Source organism: Phacochoerus africanus, chromosome 5 (assembly GCF_016906955.1).
Source record: "Phacochoerus africanus isolate WHEZ1 chromosome 5, ROS_Pafr_v1, whole genome shotgun sequence".
Lineage (NCBI taxonomy): Eukaryota > Metazoa > Chordata > Mammalia > Artiodactyla > Suidae > Phacochoerus > Phacochoerus africanus.
In genome coordinates, this window is record NC_062548.1 from 124798649 (window position 1) to 124813087 (window position 14439).

At 44.2% G+C, this 14439-nt stretch overlaps 1 protein-coding gene across 2 annotated transcripts in view; it reads right to left on the reverse strand.

Annotated features, from left to right (window-relative positions):
- Positions 1–14439, reverse strand: part of VSNL1 (visinin like 1) — a 110013-nt gene that overhangs the window by 58196 nt on the left and 37378 nt on the right. Inside the window, exon 2 of one of the 2 annotated variants that reach the window (XM_047782605.1) lies at positions 12237–12403. In XM_047782605.1, coding sequence (XP_047638561.1) covers positions 12237–12398 — 162 coding nt within the window. In that variant the 5' untranslated portion in view covers positions 12399–12403. Of the gene's footprint in view, positions 1–12236; positions 12407–14439 lie in introns of those variants that run through there. The other variant, XM_047782606.1, reaches the window with a different exon arrangement.

Below are 14439 nucleotides of genomic sequence, written 5' to 3' on the forward strand. Positions count from 1 at the left end.
TGTAACACCTCCAAGGCTGTGACTCTGTGGCAGAGGAGCACAGGGACAGGGAGAATTTCCGGTCTGCTGGCTTACTTCCCCACCCCCACCGCTGGGAGGATTCCCACTGCCACTTGCACCTGGGATGGCTCTTCTCTTTCTTCCTCCTCTTCCCCTCTTTCCACCTGGAAGCAGAATGGCTGGCCAGCCCTGACGGGGTACTGGGTCACAGGACTGAAAGCCAAGACAGCTCTCCCCTCAAGGGGGAACGGTGCTCCAGAGCAAATGGTAGCTTGAGGCAGTAGGGAGGTGAACAGACCCAGAAGGCCAGCTTCCTCAACTTTGGACTCTGTCACCAGTCCCATGGGCCCCCGTAATAATGAGCATGACCTTGGGCATGAATTGGGCACCTTCAGCAGCACGCACTTGTAAGGTCGCTGTGAAGAATCACTTAACAGCTGCAGAAGCTGAAGCTAAAGGATATGGAGGGCGCTGTCCAAGAACTGGCAGCTCTCAGGGGGCAGCAGAACCTGAGCTCAAACCGGGGTGTCTGGCTCCAGGGCTGCTCTTTCGGCAAAAGCAGCTGCCTTTTCAGCTCAGCTGCCTACACATATTCTAAGCTGCTCTCTCGATCTCTGATAGATCCAAGCCCTAAATGACAATATGCATAACTTCAGCTCACATCTTCGCATCATCTAGGAAAAATTACCTACCCAGAAACACAGGACCATATCTCTCTGCACTCGTCCCTGAACACAATCTGAACTGCGCTGATACGACAACCCATTTGTCTTTCATTTCAAATCAGAACACATCGAGGTGGCGTCTTTATGTCAGTGAGGGAGAGATTTCATCTACAGAAGACATGCGTGTGAATGCTGCCTGCAACAGCCAGACCCAGCTGGCCCTCCTGGAACACCCAAAATGACTGCCATTGCCCTCAAAGTTTTGATGAATCTACTTCTTTGTCAGTGAGTGGAGGGCTCAGAGCCAGCAATCCTGGCTGGAAACTGGACCAGGATGACAGGACTGGACTAGTCTTGGGGGCTGGGGTCAGTTTTCACCACGAAAGGGAGGAGGCAGAGAGGCTGCCTGGGCAGACAGGCCATGTATGAAGGAAAACTCCAATGCCCTGAGTGATCCAGGAGATCAGAGCCTTGCCCACCTACTGCTGGCCACCTGCTCTGAGGAGGCAATATGTTTTCACCCTCTCTGTCTACGTCTTTCTTAGGATCCCCAGCTCCTGCACTGCCCCTGTTCCCCTCTGCCCAGGAAGCCCTATCAGACCCTCCCTGGCCCTTCTCACCCCACCCCCATGCCCCTGAGCTCTCAAAGCCCTGACTGACCCAGAAGCTGTATTAGCTCTTGGGTTGTCACTGCGCTTGTCTGCTTGGAAAGCTTCATCTTCCCAGATGGCCCAGCCCTTCCACGGCTGTCCTACCTTCCCTGCTTCCCTCGTGTTTAGTGCAGCACAGACAAAGTAGAGCCAGTAAATATTTGACGAATATCACAGTCAACTTTGGTGCAAGTCCTTTGCTTGAGGGTACACTGTGGGCTCTTGCAGCCTCACCCACTGAGTCACTGGGACCACTTACAGGGGAAATGAAAAATACCTCCTCATGAGACTGTTTTAAGAGGAATACAGCACAAGGTCACCAGAATGTCCATGGTCATTAAACCATGGAAACCTTGTCTTTGCCTGGTCTACAACATTCAGGACTTCAGAGCTTTTCTGGCATCCTGCGCCTTCTGTGATTGGGCCCCCCTCACATCTCCAACCTCACTTTTTCCCTGTTAACTCCTTGGTGATCCAGCATTTTAGCCAACACAGTGGCTTGCTATTCCCCACACCATCCCCCGCCCCCGCCGCCCTGTACCCTTGCTTAGGTTTTCCAACCTCTTAGAATGTCATCCTTGCAGATGCAAATCCTACCTATATGTCTAGGCATCATGAAATCTTCAGTAAAGAAATTTATATAGACATTCGCTATGTTAGAATATCTACGAGGGGAGTTCCCGTCGTGGCGCAGTGGGTAACGAATCCAACTAGGAACCATGAGGTTGCGGGTTCGGTCCCTGGCCTTGCTCAGTGGGTTAATGATCCGGCGTTACCGTGAGCTGTGGTGTAGGTCGCAGACGCGGCTCGGATCCTGCGTTGCTATGGCTCTGGCGTAGGCTGGCAGCTACAGCTCCGATTGGACCCCTAGCCTGGGAACCTCCGTATGCCGCGAGAGCGGCCCAAGAAAGAGCAAAAAAGACACACACACACACACACACACAAAGAATATCTACGAGGGTCCTGGGCCAGATAGCACTTTCTCTATGATCTCTTAGCTCTGCATGTGAATTGCTGCACTAGGCTGCAAGCTCTTAAAGGAGGGAGGGAGTCTGAGGCCAACTTTGTATCCTCCATGGCTCTTGGTTATGGACTTGTTATAGATACCGTTTGGTAGTGGATGGCTGCTGAAAGCTTCTATGGATGATTATCTACAAAAGGCTTCCCCTAAGACAGCTAAGGGGGCCCTTGGACCTTCAATAGATGGATTCAGGCCTCTTCTATGGATGATCTCCTCCTTCTCTCCCCAGTGAGGACAGGAGTACCCTGCATCTGTCTTAGAGCTCAGCACAGGACACGATTCACAGCAGCATCAGCACAGTCATGAGGAGGGGGCCCTAAGCTCCATAAAAACCCTGGGAGAGAAACAGATGAGGGTTTAAGTGGAGATGCCAGAGTGCATAATCAATAAGACAGACGGCTTTCTTCCAGCAGGTGCCGAACAGGCCACAGGAGGGGAGGAAATGATTTCCACCAACATGGATCAATAATATGAGACCCAGGTCCCCATCACCCTTTCCAAAGGGTCAGAAAGATCCAATAACATAAAACAGCTTTACATTAAGGAGTCCAGACATGATCTGGTACCTTCAAGTCCAACCCTATCATAGAAATGGGCTATTTTCTCCTCTTTGGCTCTACTTCCAATTAGAATGGATTGTCCTGTAACAGTTAGCGGAAGACAGTAGCCAACAGGAGAGTAGGTCCTTCTGGCTTTAAACCTTCATAACTGGGCTGGAGTTGAGCCTCATCCATTTGGATGTTAATTGGAGCAATTAGGACATAGTTCCTTGGACGGCGCTCCCCTTCTCCAGAGCGTCTGTTTCCTCTTTTGTAAAATGGGGGCAGGGTGCACCGAGAGGCTTCTAAAGGGCTCTTTCCAGCCTTATCCTGGGGACCGAGAAGTAGAGGCAGCCTCTAAGAGCATTCCTTCGGATGGCTTGGCTGAAAAGACCGTTCTTATCTCTCTAGCCGACACCTGCCCTATCATGGGAAAGCAAAATCCCAAGGTGTGGAAGCCATTCAAAATAATTTCACACCCTTTGAGATAGGAGAAGGTTATCACTGCTGCCCCTCTGGGATAAACGCTCTCTCTCACACAAGACCTGCGGGTAGTGGCTAGCTATTCCCGAGACAACCTCACAGTAATACAATTTGTCTTTGGAGTCTCACATGAGACTTTGTTTTCCCAGAGCTGTAACTTTACTGTCATCTCTTCCTCGAGATTTCGGACCCCCAGCTCTTGGTTCCCGCATTAATTCAAAATGGAGTACAGCCCAGATCATGTTGGCAAACATTCCAAATGGAAATGAATTCCCAGGTTCGCACTAAAAACTGCAGCGTCCTCAGCAGCCCAATCTGGATAACATTTTGTGTCTTATGTAATGCCTATTTCCCAAAGGAATTAAAATGCTTCTGTATATAGCTCTGCCCAACAATTTTTAATAAGATCCATTCCTAATTACCTCTTACGAACAAGCAGAATCTGAGTCCCTGAAAACCCATCACCCCCCACCAAATCTTTTCTTGAGCCAAGAATATTATTTTCAAAATTGATTTGAATCAGACGTGGAGAGGCAATAATTGTCATCTCTGTCACATTTTCTTTTGATAAAATATCTGATAGAGGTGCCAGCTCTTGATGCCCCAGCCCAAGAGACTGGGCTGTTTGGCATGTAAAAGTCTTCCCATGCCCAGGTGCCTAAGATGAGCCATTGATCAGTCACTTTAAATGTTGGCTCTCATGTGACGTAAGCAGGGCTCAAAGTAGTCTCCCCATCTGACGGATGAGGAATTTGAGGGCCACAGTGGTTTGCTGGCTTATTTAACAACCTTTAACCATAAGGTTTTCCCAAGTTCACACGACTATATGTGGTAGAGCCAGGTACCCATCCAGCCTTCTGATTAAACCACATCACATTTACATGTATTTTGGCAAAATATTGATAGCAGTGTAGGCTCTGGGAAAAAGAGAAAGGCTCTAACCTAGTGAAAAGGTAAGAAAAAGCTCACAGAACTGTGATGCAAAGCCATAATGTTCTTGTTAACAGAGATGGGGGAGGGGGACCAAAGTCATAGGAACTCAGAGGAGAAAGAGACCATCCTGGCTTTGAGAATAGAGAGATCAAAGAATGCCCTTCCAAGGAGATGTTCTGAGATGGTGCCAGAAGGATGGCTGTTAGAGAGCTTTTGATGCATCTGCTTCACAACAAAGCAGGCCAGAGAAGCTCCCAGATGCTTGCTCCCGAATGTGACCCAGAGGATGGATGCAGGAAGCACAGCAAGGAGGGGAGAACGCTGCCTGCAAGGTGGCCCAGGTGTTCAACTCTGCTGGCCTCTCTGCAGCCCTGGTCAAGTCTCCTGACTTTCCTATCCCTGTGGCGTGGAATGGCAAGGAAGTCTGGTTCCTTGGCCATGGTGAGAATCTAGGGAGCTAAGGGCCAGATTGAAGCACTTTAGAATGATCAAAAAGGAAGGGAAAAAGGGTGGGAGAAACGAGAGGAGGCCTGTGAGAGAAGCTCTTGGAGGAAGGAGTTTTATCTTCAACAGGTGGTCTTTCAGATTATCTTAGGTCAGCCAAGAGGTTTGGGTTTCTTTGTTTTATTGTGTTGTACTTTGGTTAAAGCTTAATATGCTCAATCTGATGGGCTTCCTGCCAACACTGTGGAAAGGGGATCTCAAACACAACAGTTATTTTTTATTCTAGCCTTTGCGATTTGAGTCAGTGAGATTTTTGAGTTTCCAGACATGTCCTCATATCCAAATCACCCTTCCTTTAAGGCTTAGCTTCAATGTTACCTTCCCCACCAACCCTCCCTGGCTTCCAGGTCCCTCTTTGTCTATCTCTCTCTCTATCTATATCTATAGACACATATACCATTCACTTGACCTACAGGCTTCTTGATGGCACCAGACCCTAACTACCTAACGGCAGCAATCTGTGATGTTCTCAGTAGACCCAGGGCCTACATCTGGCACATGTATGCTTCTGTTCCGTCTTTCTGCCAGGAAAGTTTATTTGAAAGTGTAGTTTGCAAGGGAAAATTTCTCCATTTGTCTTAGTGTCAGTTGAGAGCCAGGATCTCTGCTGTCATGGAAATGAGAATGTTAGGGCTGCCAAAGATTAAAAGTATCTTTAGTGATTCTTAACATCTTGGGGGCTTGCAAAGACTCTTTGATAAATCTGCAGAAAATTATCCCAAGAGTGTGTGGATACAAAATTTTACATGTAATTTCAGTGTGTACAGAATTTCATAAGCCTCTCTCAGGATAGTCTTCGGTTAAGCTCTAGACCAGTGTTTTCTCAAAATGTCATTCACAGATTTTCTCCATTAAAACTCTCTGTGTGGATTTATTAAGAATCCAGACATTGGGGCTTTGTCCTAAGTCCAGGAGAATAGCAGCCCTGAGGAAGGGGCCCAGCAGTGAGCCCAAGTGATTACACATTCAAGTGTGAGAGCCATTGCTAGAGGTTGATTCTCTCATTTGCACAGATGATGAATCTGAGAATCAGAGAGTTACTTGCCCAAAGTCATGCAGAAAACAGGGCAAAATTTGATGCACATGTTTTACTTCATATGCTACGAAGCAAAGAGTACATGCCTAAAATCCTACATTTATTTTATTTTGTCTTTTTTGTCTTTTTAGGGCTGCACCCGTGGCATATGTAGGTTCCCAAGCTAGGGGTCCAGTGGAGCCACAGCTGCCAGCCTATGCCAGAGCCACAGCAATGCTAGATCTGAGCCACATCTGCGACCTACACCACAGCTCATGGCAACACTGGATCATTAACCCACTAAGCGAGGCCAGGGATCAAACCTGCAACCTCATGGTTCCTAGTCGGATTTGTTTCCGCTGTGCCACGACAGGAACTCCTAAAATCCTATATTTATTATACGTCTTTATATAATTTTCAGGAAGCGTGTCTTTTCCTCTAATAGTAGGTTTTTAAACATAAGGGCATAATTTGAGAGTCAAATTCTAAAGCCATATAGAGGATTAGAGAATTTGGTAATAATACTTTATTACCTAGGAAATCTGTCTTATTCTATTAAAATATCTTTGTCATCAAATGTGTAGGTGCTCTTGATTCTATGATATCATTTGCTTTTATTTTGTTTTAATACTTGTCTCTGGGTTGTTGGATCAATTGAATTTGGTGAGTAGATTTATATTTCTTATGCTTTGGGTCTAGAAAATTTCTCATAGAACGGAATTCCACCAATATATTTTGTTGTAAAATAAACATGGCTCTGTGAAGTGAAAAGCATTATACGAAAAAAATAAGGTGATATTCCAGCTCTGAGCAAGGGCAAGGCCCAGGACAGTGTCTGGCCTTCAGAGAGCCCAAAGGAAATGGGTCTTGAGTGAATGAAGGAATAAACCCTCTCCTTGATGGATAAGCTGCAAGTGCATTTCTAATAACCAAATTACAGAAGCTTTTCAGGAAATGACTGCCTGGATGGATAAGGAATGACTTGGCAGGAACTCTTTTGTTAGATGCAAATAGGTTTTACTAAAATTCAAACTGTTGGATTGGGGATGATCAGATTACACTCTGGCCTCCTCCCCCCCACCCGCCTCCCCGCCGCCACTTGCCTCAGGTACATCTTCCAGTTGCTTAATACCTAACACTCTTGAGAAGAAAATTTGGTGCAATGGTTTTGCTTGGTGGAAAAGCTCAGAAGAACAATCCTTGGCTATTTAGTTACCTCTGAGAATTTCTCTCTTTCTTCATCTGCAAAGTAATGCATGGTAGAGATAGAGCAGATGGAGGGTGTAAGGGACAGGAAGGACATCAAGTGGTTGGTGGGACTGAATAAAGAAGGTCCTGAAAGCCACACTTGATCCTGTCTGGTGGCAGGGAGCTGGGAGAGGCCTTTGTACTGGAGAGAACAGCCCAGAACTCAGTGTCCAAGAACCTGTGAAGGAAATGAGGCTGGCACAGCCTCATGGTGGGCGGAAAGCATGGGACACACTATTTGATCCAGGCACCTTTTCCTATTGAACGGAGCCTCACTTCCTCCACTGTGAACATTGTATGCTGCCATTGGCTTTGGCCAGTGAAGGAAAACCTCTTTGCCACCTTATTTCCGAGAGTAAATGAGTATATCATCAATCATGATGGCAAAAACATCCTGTTATAGGTGACAAGTCATTTTTATTTCCCTTCTTTCCTTTTCAACTCCACCATTGAGGTGACAGGACAGGGCTTATTATTTCCATCAGGTAGATAAGGGAATAGATTCAGAGAGGCTGAAATCTTATAAACAGAACAACACAGCTGGGACTGAATCTCAGGTCCGTCAGATTCCAAACCTCATCACCTCTTAAAACTTAACTCCCTTTTCTATTCAGCCTGAACCCACCCACATGGTCCTGATGAAAACAACTGAAGGTCATAGTCCAAACAAATATCAAAATCCACTTGGCAGGACTCTGTCGGGTTTGTGACTTGGTTTCTTGGGCTTTGGTGCCACAGGGACACAGTGAAGCAGGAATGATGTCAGCCTTCCAAGGAAGAGGACCTGGGTTAGGGACGCTTCCCCCCTCATGCAGCTGCTTGCTCTTCCCAGGGTTGATTTTCTCTTAAAGGTAAATTTTCAAATTCTCTGAAAATTCAGTTCAAATTGCAAACGCTCAATCTTAATGCATGATCTCGACTTGGCAGTCATTGTAATTGTTGGAAACAGGAAATTCTCAGGGGAAAAAAAACAGGTACTTGTTTCTTGGTGACAAAATGCAAAATCTTCCTCCCCAACCTTTCAGCAGCAGCAGAGCTGAGGTCAGGATGACACAGACCTCCCTGTGCGTGCCCGGGGTGGGGGGCTACGCATTCCTGACGGGTGTCCTTACACCAGATACAAACCATGAGAAGTTTGCCACAGACAAGGAGTGGCAACAGTATTGGTTGGGCAGGGCTGCCATTGGCAACGTACCACAGACTGGGTGACTTAAAAAATAAAAGCGTATTTTCTCACAGAGCTGGAGGGCAGAAGTCCAAGATCAAGGAGCTAGTAAGACTGGTTTCTTCAGAGGCCTCTCTCTTTTGTTTGCATGTGTCTTCGCATGGTCTTTCTTTTCCTTCCCCTTCCTTCCCTCCCTCCCTGCTTTCCCTTTCTTTCTTTCTTGCTTTCATTCCTTCTTTCTTTCCTTCTTTCTTTCCTTCCTTCCTTCCTCCCTCCCTCTCTCCTCCCGCTCCCCTTTCCTTTTCCTTTTCTTTTTCTTTCTTTCCTCTTTCTTTTCCTTCCCCTTCGCTTCCTCCCCCTCCCTCTCTCGGCGGGCTTCGTTTTCAACTCACTTTTTGTTATTTTCTTTTTTCTTTTTCCTTTTTTTCCTTCCTTCCGTTTCCTCTTTGTTTTTTCTTTCCTTTCTTTCTTTTCTTTCTTTCTTTCTTTCTCTTTCTTTTCTTCTCCTCGTCTTTTTCTTCTTCTTCTTTTTCTTTCTTTTTCTTTCTCTTTTTCTTTCTTTTCTTTCTTTCTTTTCTCTCTTTCTTTCTTCTTTTCTTTCTTTTTCTTTCCTTTCTTTTCTCTTCTCTTTTCTTTCTTTCCCTTTCTTCTTCCTCTCTCTTTTCGTTTCCTTTCCTTCCTCCTCTTCGCTCTCGCTGCTCTTTTTTTTTTTTTTCCCTGCTCTTTTTTTTTTTTTTTTCTTTTTTGCTCTTTTTTTTTTCTTTCTTTTTTTTTCTTTCCTTCTCTTTCCTTCTCGCTCCTCATCCTTACCTTTCTTCCTTCCTTTCGCTTTCCTAGGTCTTCCCTTGCCTTCCTCCCTCCCTTTCTCTCTCTCTTTTGTTTTTAATTCCCCCCCCTTATTTTCTTTCTATTTTTTTTTTCTTCCTACTTCTCCCCAGGGCCGGTCCTCCCTTTTCCCTCCCGCGGGGACGGCTTTAATAGATGTGGCCCCCGACCACGGGCCCTCGCTTCCCTTGTCCCGGTGAGAGGTATTTTCCAATCCCTTGTCGAGTGTGGTCGAATACGAAGACCAATTCGATCGATCTCGTTTTCTTCACTCGTTATTTTCTTAATTCTCCCTTCTTTCTTGTTCCTCTGTTCTTTATGTTATTTTCCTTTTTTCTCCTTCTCCCCTCCGCTCCTCTTTTTCTTGTCTTTCTTTTCCTTCAGTAAGATCTGGGGGTGGTGGTTGTGGGTTGAGAATTAGATGTATAATTTCCCCCGTTTTGGCCTTATTCGACGGGTGATTATGTTGGACTTCATATTTTCCTTTTTCCCTTTCTGACCTGTCCAGCGTGCGCCATGCCCTTTCCATTTTCGCTTTCTTTCCACTCTTTGGCTATTCCCCCTTTTTTACTTTGCCCTTTCTTTTCGTTCCTGTCGCTTCCTGCTCCTTCCGTCCTTCCGCTGGTCCTTCCTTCTCTCTTTCTCTTTCTTTCCCTGTGGACGTGGCATGCTTTTGCTGTGATTCTCCTTTGTATTGTCCTTGGACATCTGTGAAAGGAGAGAAAGACTTCCCCTGCTTTCTGACTGATACAAGAGCACAGGCTGAGTTTGAATATGGCTAAGAGGCTGCCAAGAACCTAAACTCCATCCATGAAGTCATATATCCCTTTCCTGGAAAAAAACATCCAGTCTGGGGGAGTAGGGAGGCAGGAGTGGGGGACGATGTATGCATGCGTCAGTTGTACCATAAAATATGGAGAGATGTTTAATGTTTACACACCCCCTTCCTTATTCCGAGGTGGATTTTATTTTCAGTGCTAAGTACTTCCAGCCCTTAAATAAAATACTTCATTTCCTGCATTTCAACTATTTCTTCAAAGGCAAAACCGCTCTCACTGTAAATAAATAGTAAAAAATATGGCACACAGAGCTCTCTTAAACACGGAGTGACAGTTTGCATGGCCTTGACTGATATGAGAAGGGCTTTGACAAATCTCATTTGTCTGTACTTTTCCTTGAGGCTTAGAGGAAAGACAGTTCTGAGGCACAGGCTAACTCCTGGGTGATAAAATGGTAGAAGATGTGACTTTGAAAACTATGGAGAGTGGTATAATAGTCTAGGAAAATGCATACCATCTCACTTCTCTGCAAAAGCAATTCATGTCAAGTGAATAACAAATGCATTTCTCAGCGCTTCCATATAAAAGATCTCTACATGCTCAAAACTACTCAGATACTCTGAGAAATGTCTTGGTGGTTTTATAACACGCATACATGCCACTTTACATGTACTTTTCTTTCTTTCCTTTTTTAATGGCCATACCCACATCATACAGATGTTCCTAGGCTAGGGATCAAATCTGAGTCATGGCTGCAACCTACGCCACAGCTATAGCAACACCAGATCATTTAACCTACTGCACTGGGGCAGGGATCAAAGTCGTGCCTCTGCAGTGACCTGAGCCACAGTCGGATTCTTAACCTCCTACACCACAATGGGAACTCCCCACGTGTACCTTTCTACATATACTTAAAGAGATAGTTTTGTAGATACCTTGGGCCCTCATCTGGTCAGCCCTGGATTAATGATAATCATGGGTCCCTGACACTCATTTGTGGTCCATGCAGGGTTAGGGAGCTTTTAGTAATGCACTAAGCATTTGCAGACCCACCACCCAAAGCCACTGCTGTGGCTTTGACACGATCTACATCTCACCATGTGGCTGTACTCCCATCCCACCCCTTGCCTGTCATACACTGCATACGACCATCAGTTTGCACCCTGTCTTCATCATTCTCTTGCTGTCCTCTTTATATGATTTTATTGCATTTATTGGTAGCCCTATAAAATATATTTTTATTGTATTTGTGTTTCATTTAGAGTATTCTGAGGTTTACTTTTTGCACTTAATGTTTCAGGGTGGCTGCAATTCAACTGTTTTAACTGCTCTGTGAGCATACCACAGTTATTTCTTACTCTCCCTTTGATGGGCATTTGGGTTGTTTCCCAGTCTTGCTATTGTGAACAGTTCAGCCACAAGCATTCTTATACATGTCCCTTCTTGTCTATGTGCAAGGCTGGAATCGCTGAGCAAAGGCTATGTGAGATGTTTGACTTCAGGAGAGAAAGACAAGGTTTAATATTTTATACAGTTATCCCATGCACCTATCCCAGGCCTGGGGGTGGTTCATATTGCTCCATCTGACACTTGCTTCACCTAAATGATAAGAGCCCTATTTTCCATGTGGTGTTTTAGTCGGAAAAAAGTTAAAAGAAAAACAGTGCGTTTCTTCCACAAGTCTCACAAACAAAAGGGAATGCTGTAGATCCTGCCAAATCTAGACCTGACACAACAGATAAAGTCAGACAAACCAAAACAATACCACTGCAGTACGAATTACACCTTCCCATGGAATACGTTTTATCGAATGTCCAAGGGGATAATACCTTCTAAACAGAACAAAATGCTGAGTTAGAAGTCCATGCTTTAGACTTTGATAGAATGAAAACCATCACGGTAAACCTCCAGGGATATCAGAACTCCCTACTTCTTTTTAAGTGCAAAGCTGTGGGGATCTACATTCTTTTCTTATTCGCAAATAAGGAGAACTTTGTGGTGAAAAAACCCTCCCATTACTTTCTCTTTAGAGGTGCAGGTACCTTTAACGAGCCAAACAATGGTGCAATTAGCCTCTTGTTGGTAATTGTCAGCAAACACTATTATCTGAGATTTTCACTATTCTTTACCAAACGCTGTCATCCTCTGAACGCTGTTTGGTATTTTGATTGAATAATTACTCTTCCTGTTCAGAAAGTGCTTATCTCTGGAACACATCACATCCCTCCACCATTTTTAAAAAAAAATGACCATTTTTTTTTTCTTTTGGAGTAGAAAACCACCCAAGTTGAAGCAAATTGGCTACTTTGAGCTGTAATTCTCTGCGGAGCTGCAGTTGATGAAGACAACATTATCTGGCCCGTAGGAAAAAAAAAAAAAAAAAAAAAAGGAGGTTAAAACCCAACTTACCTTCACATAGAGCTGCTGAAATTCCTCGAGATTCAGCCTCCCGCTTGGACAGTCCTTGAGAAACCCTTTGTACCACTGCTTGAGTTCATGCTCATTAAACTCTGTGCTCTTCACCAGGTCCTCCATCACTTCGGGGGCCAGTTTGCTATTCTGTTTCCCCATTTTGCCTGAAGAAAAGCAAATTAATGCAATTAGCGTTGTGGCTGTGATCATTTCAAGCTTGATTAGGAGCCAAGCTAGACTTCTGAGCAGGGCCGTGGTTGCAAGTCCCTTCAGTATGTCTGATCAAAGTCTCCTTAGGTCTGCTCCCTTTTATCTGGTATTCTAGAAAAGAGGGGAGTGAAAAAGATTTCTCCCAGTTCCAAAGGCTGTAGAATTTATCCTCCTCCATCATAGGTGTCATCTTTGACACAGCATTGACTCTCCAAAGGAAAGGCAATCATCCCTTTGTATGCTGTTCATGGAAAGTATATAGAAACTGTCTATATTCTCCTTTTATGAATGATGATTCATTAGCATTTACTGCCCAGGTGCTTAATTCTCCTTTTAGTTTGTGGGAATATTAAGTGGGATCACTGACAAAAACAGTAAGAAGGCTTTTTGGCAAATGATCAAAAAGGGGCTTCGAAAATCTGATCAGCAAGGGTAGTCGACAGTTTCTGCTGTTTTTTCTTTTTCAAATGGAACCAGTTCATTTTTTAAAAAATGATTTTTATTTTTTCCATTATAGCTGGTTTACAGTGTTCTGTCAGTTATCTACTGTCCTGCAAGGTGACCCAGCCACACATACACATGCACATTCTTTTTCTCATATTATCATGCTCCATCATAAGTGACTAGATATAGTTCTCTGTGCTCTACAGCAGGATCTCATTGCTTATCCATTCCAAAGGCAATAGTTTGCATCTATTAACTATAAATTCCCAGTCCATCCCACTCCCTCCCCCTCCCCCTTGGCAACCACAGGTCTATTCTCCAAGTCCGTGATTTTCTTTTCTGTGGAAAGGTTCATCTGTGCCATATATTAGATTCCAGATACAAGTGATATCATATGGTATTTGTCTTTCTCTTTCTGACTTACACACAATGGAATACTACTCAGCCATAAAAAAGAACAAAATAATGCCATTTGCAGCAATATGGATGGAATTAGAGACTCTTATACTAAGTGAAGTAAGTCAGAAACAGTTCATTTTTATTAGTCACATTAATTCTCTATTTCTCTTCTTACCTTTGGAGCTTCCTACAACGTTGCCTTCAGTGTTAACAACTTTTGGGTGGCTTTTTTGAAGGATTGGTTAGTCACTTTCAGTTGATATAATTCCATTCATTTATTGTTACTGCTAGTGAAATAGCAGTGCATAAAATCATGTGCATAAAATGCTATCTACATTCCTCATGTGACTGTGTGGTCAGCATCACAGTCGAGTGTAGGTGGACAGACCATAGGTTTAGAGTTATTTCTGATTTTTATCCCTGATTTGGCTATTTACCTTGTGTGCTGCTTAGAGCAATATTAATTAAATACTTTATCTTCAATTTCCTCCTCAATAAAGCATACATAATAACAAAACTCAGATTTACTGTGGTGGCTAATTAAGAAATAATTAGGTAAACAAAGACAAAAAGTAATCCAAAGTTAAGTTGTATTAATGCAGGAACATTTAGAATGACTGAAAATAGTTTCCCTTTAATGTTGTTGTTTTATAACAAAAAAGAATTAAAACAAAACAGATTAACCACAGAGAGACTAAACAAGTCAAGTTAATCTGGGGGATCTGGAGTTCCTGTTGTGGCACAGTGGAAATGAATCCAGCTAGTATCCATGAGGATGCGGGTTCAATCCCTGGCCCTGCTCAGTGGGTTAAGGATCCAGTGCTGCCATGAGCTGGGGTGTAGGTTGCAGATGTGGCTCGGGGGCCCAAGTTGCTGTGGATGTGGTGTAGGCTGGCGGCTGTAGCTCCCATTTGACCCCTAGCCTGAGAACTTCCATATGCTGCAGGTGCAGCCCTAAAAAGCAAAAAAAAAAAAAAAAAAAAAAAAAAAAATTCTGGGGGATCACCAGAATAATCAGGAAAGTATCACGAAATCTGTAAAATGCTGTTCAAGGAGATTTATCTAAGTGAACTCGTCCTTCAAGGTGCTTGAGACAAATTCTCCACCAGGCTCATGGCAGGTCCCTACTTGCAATAGCCCAGAAGGT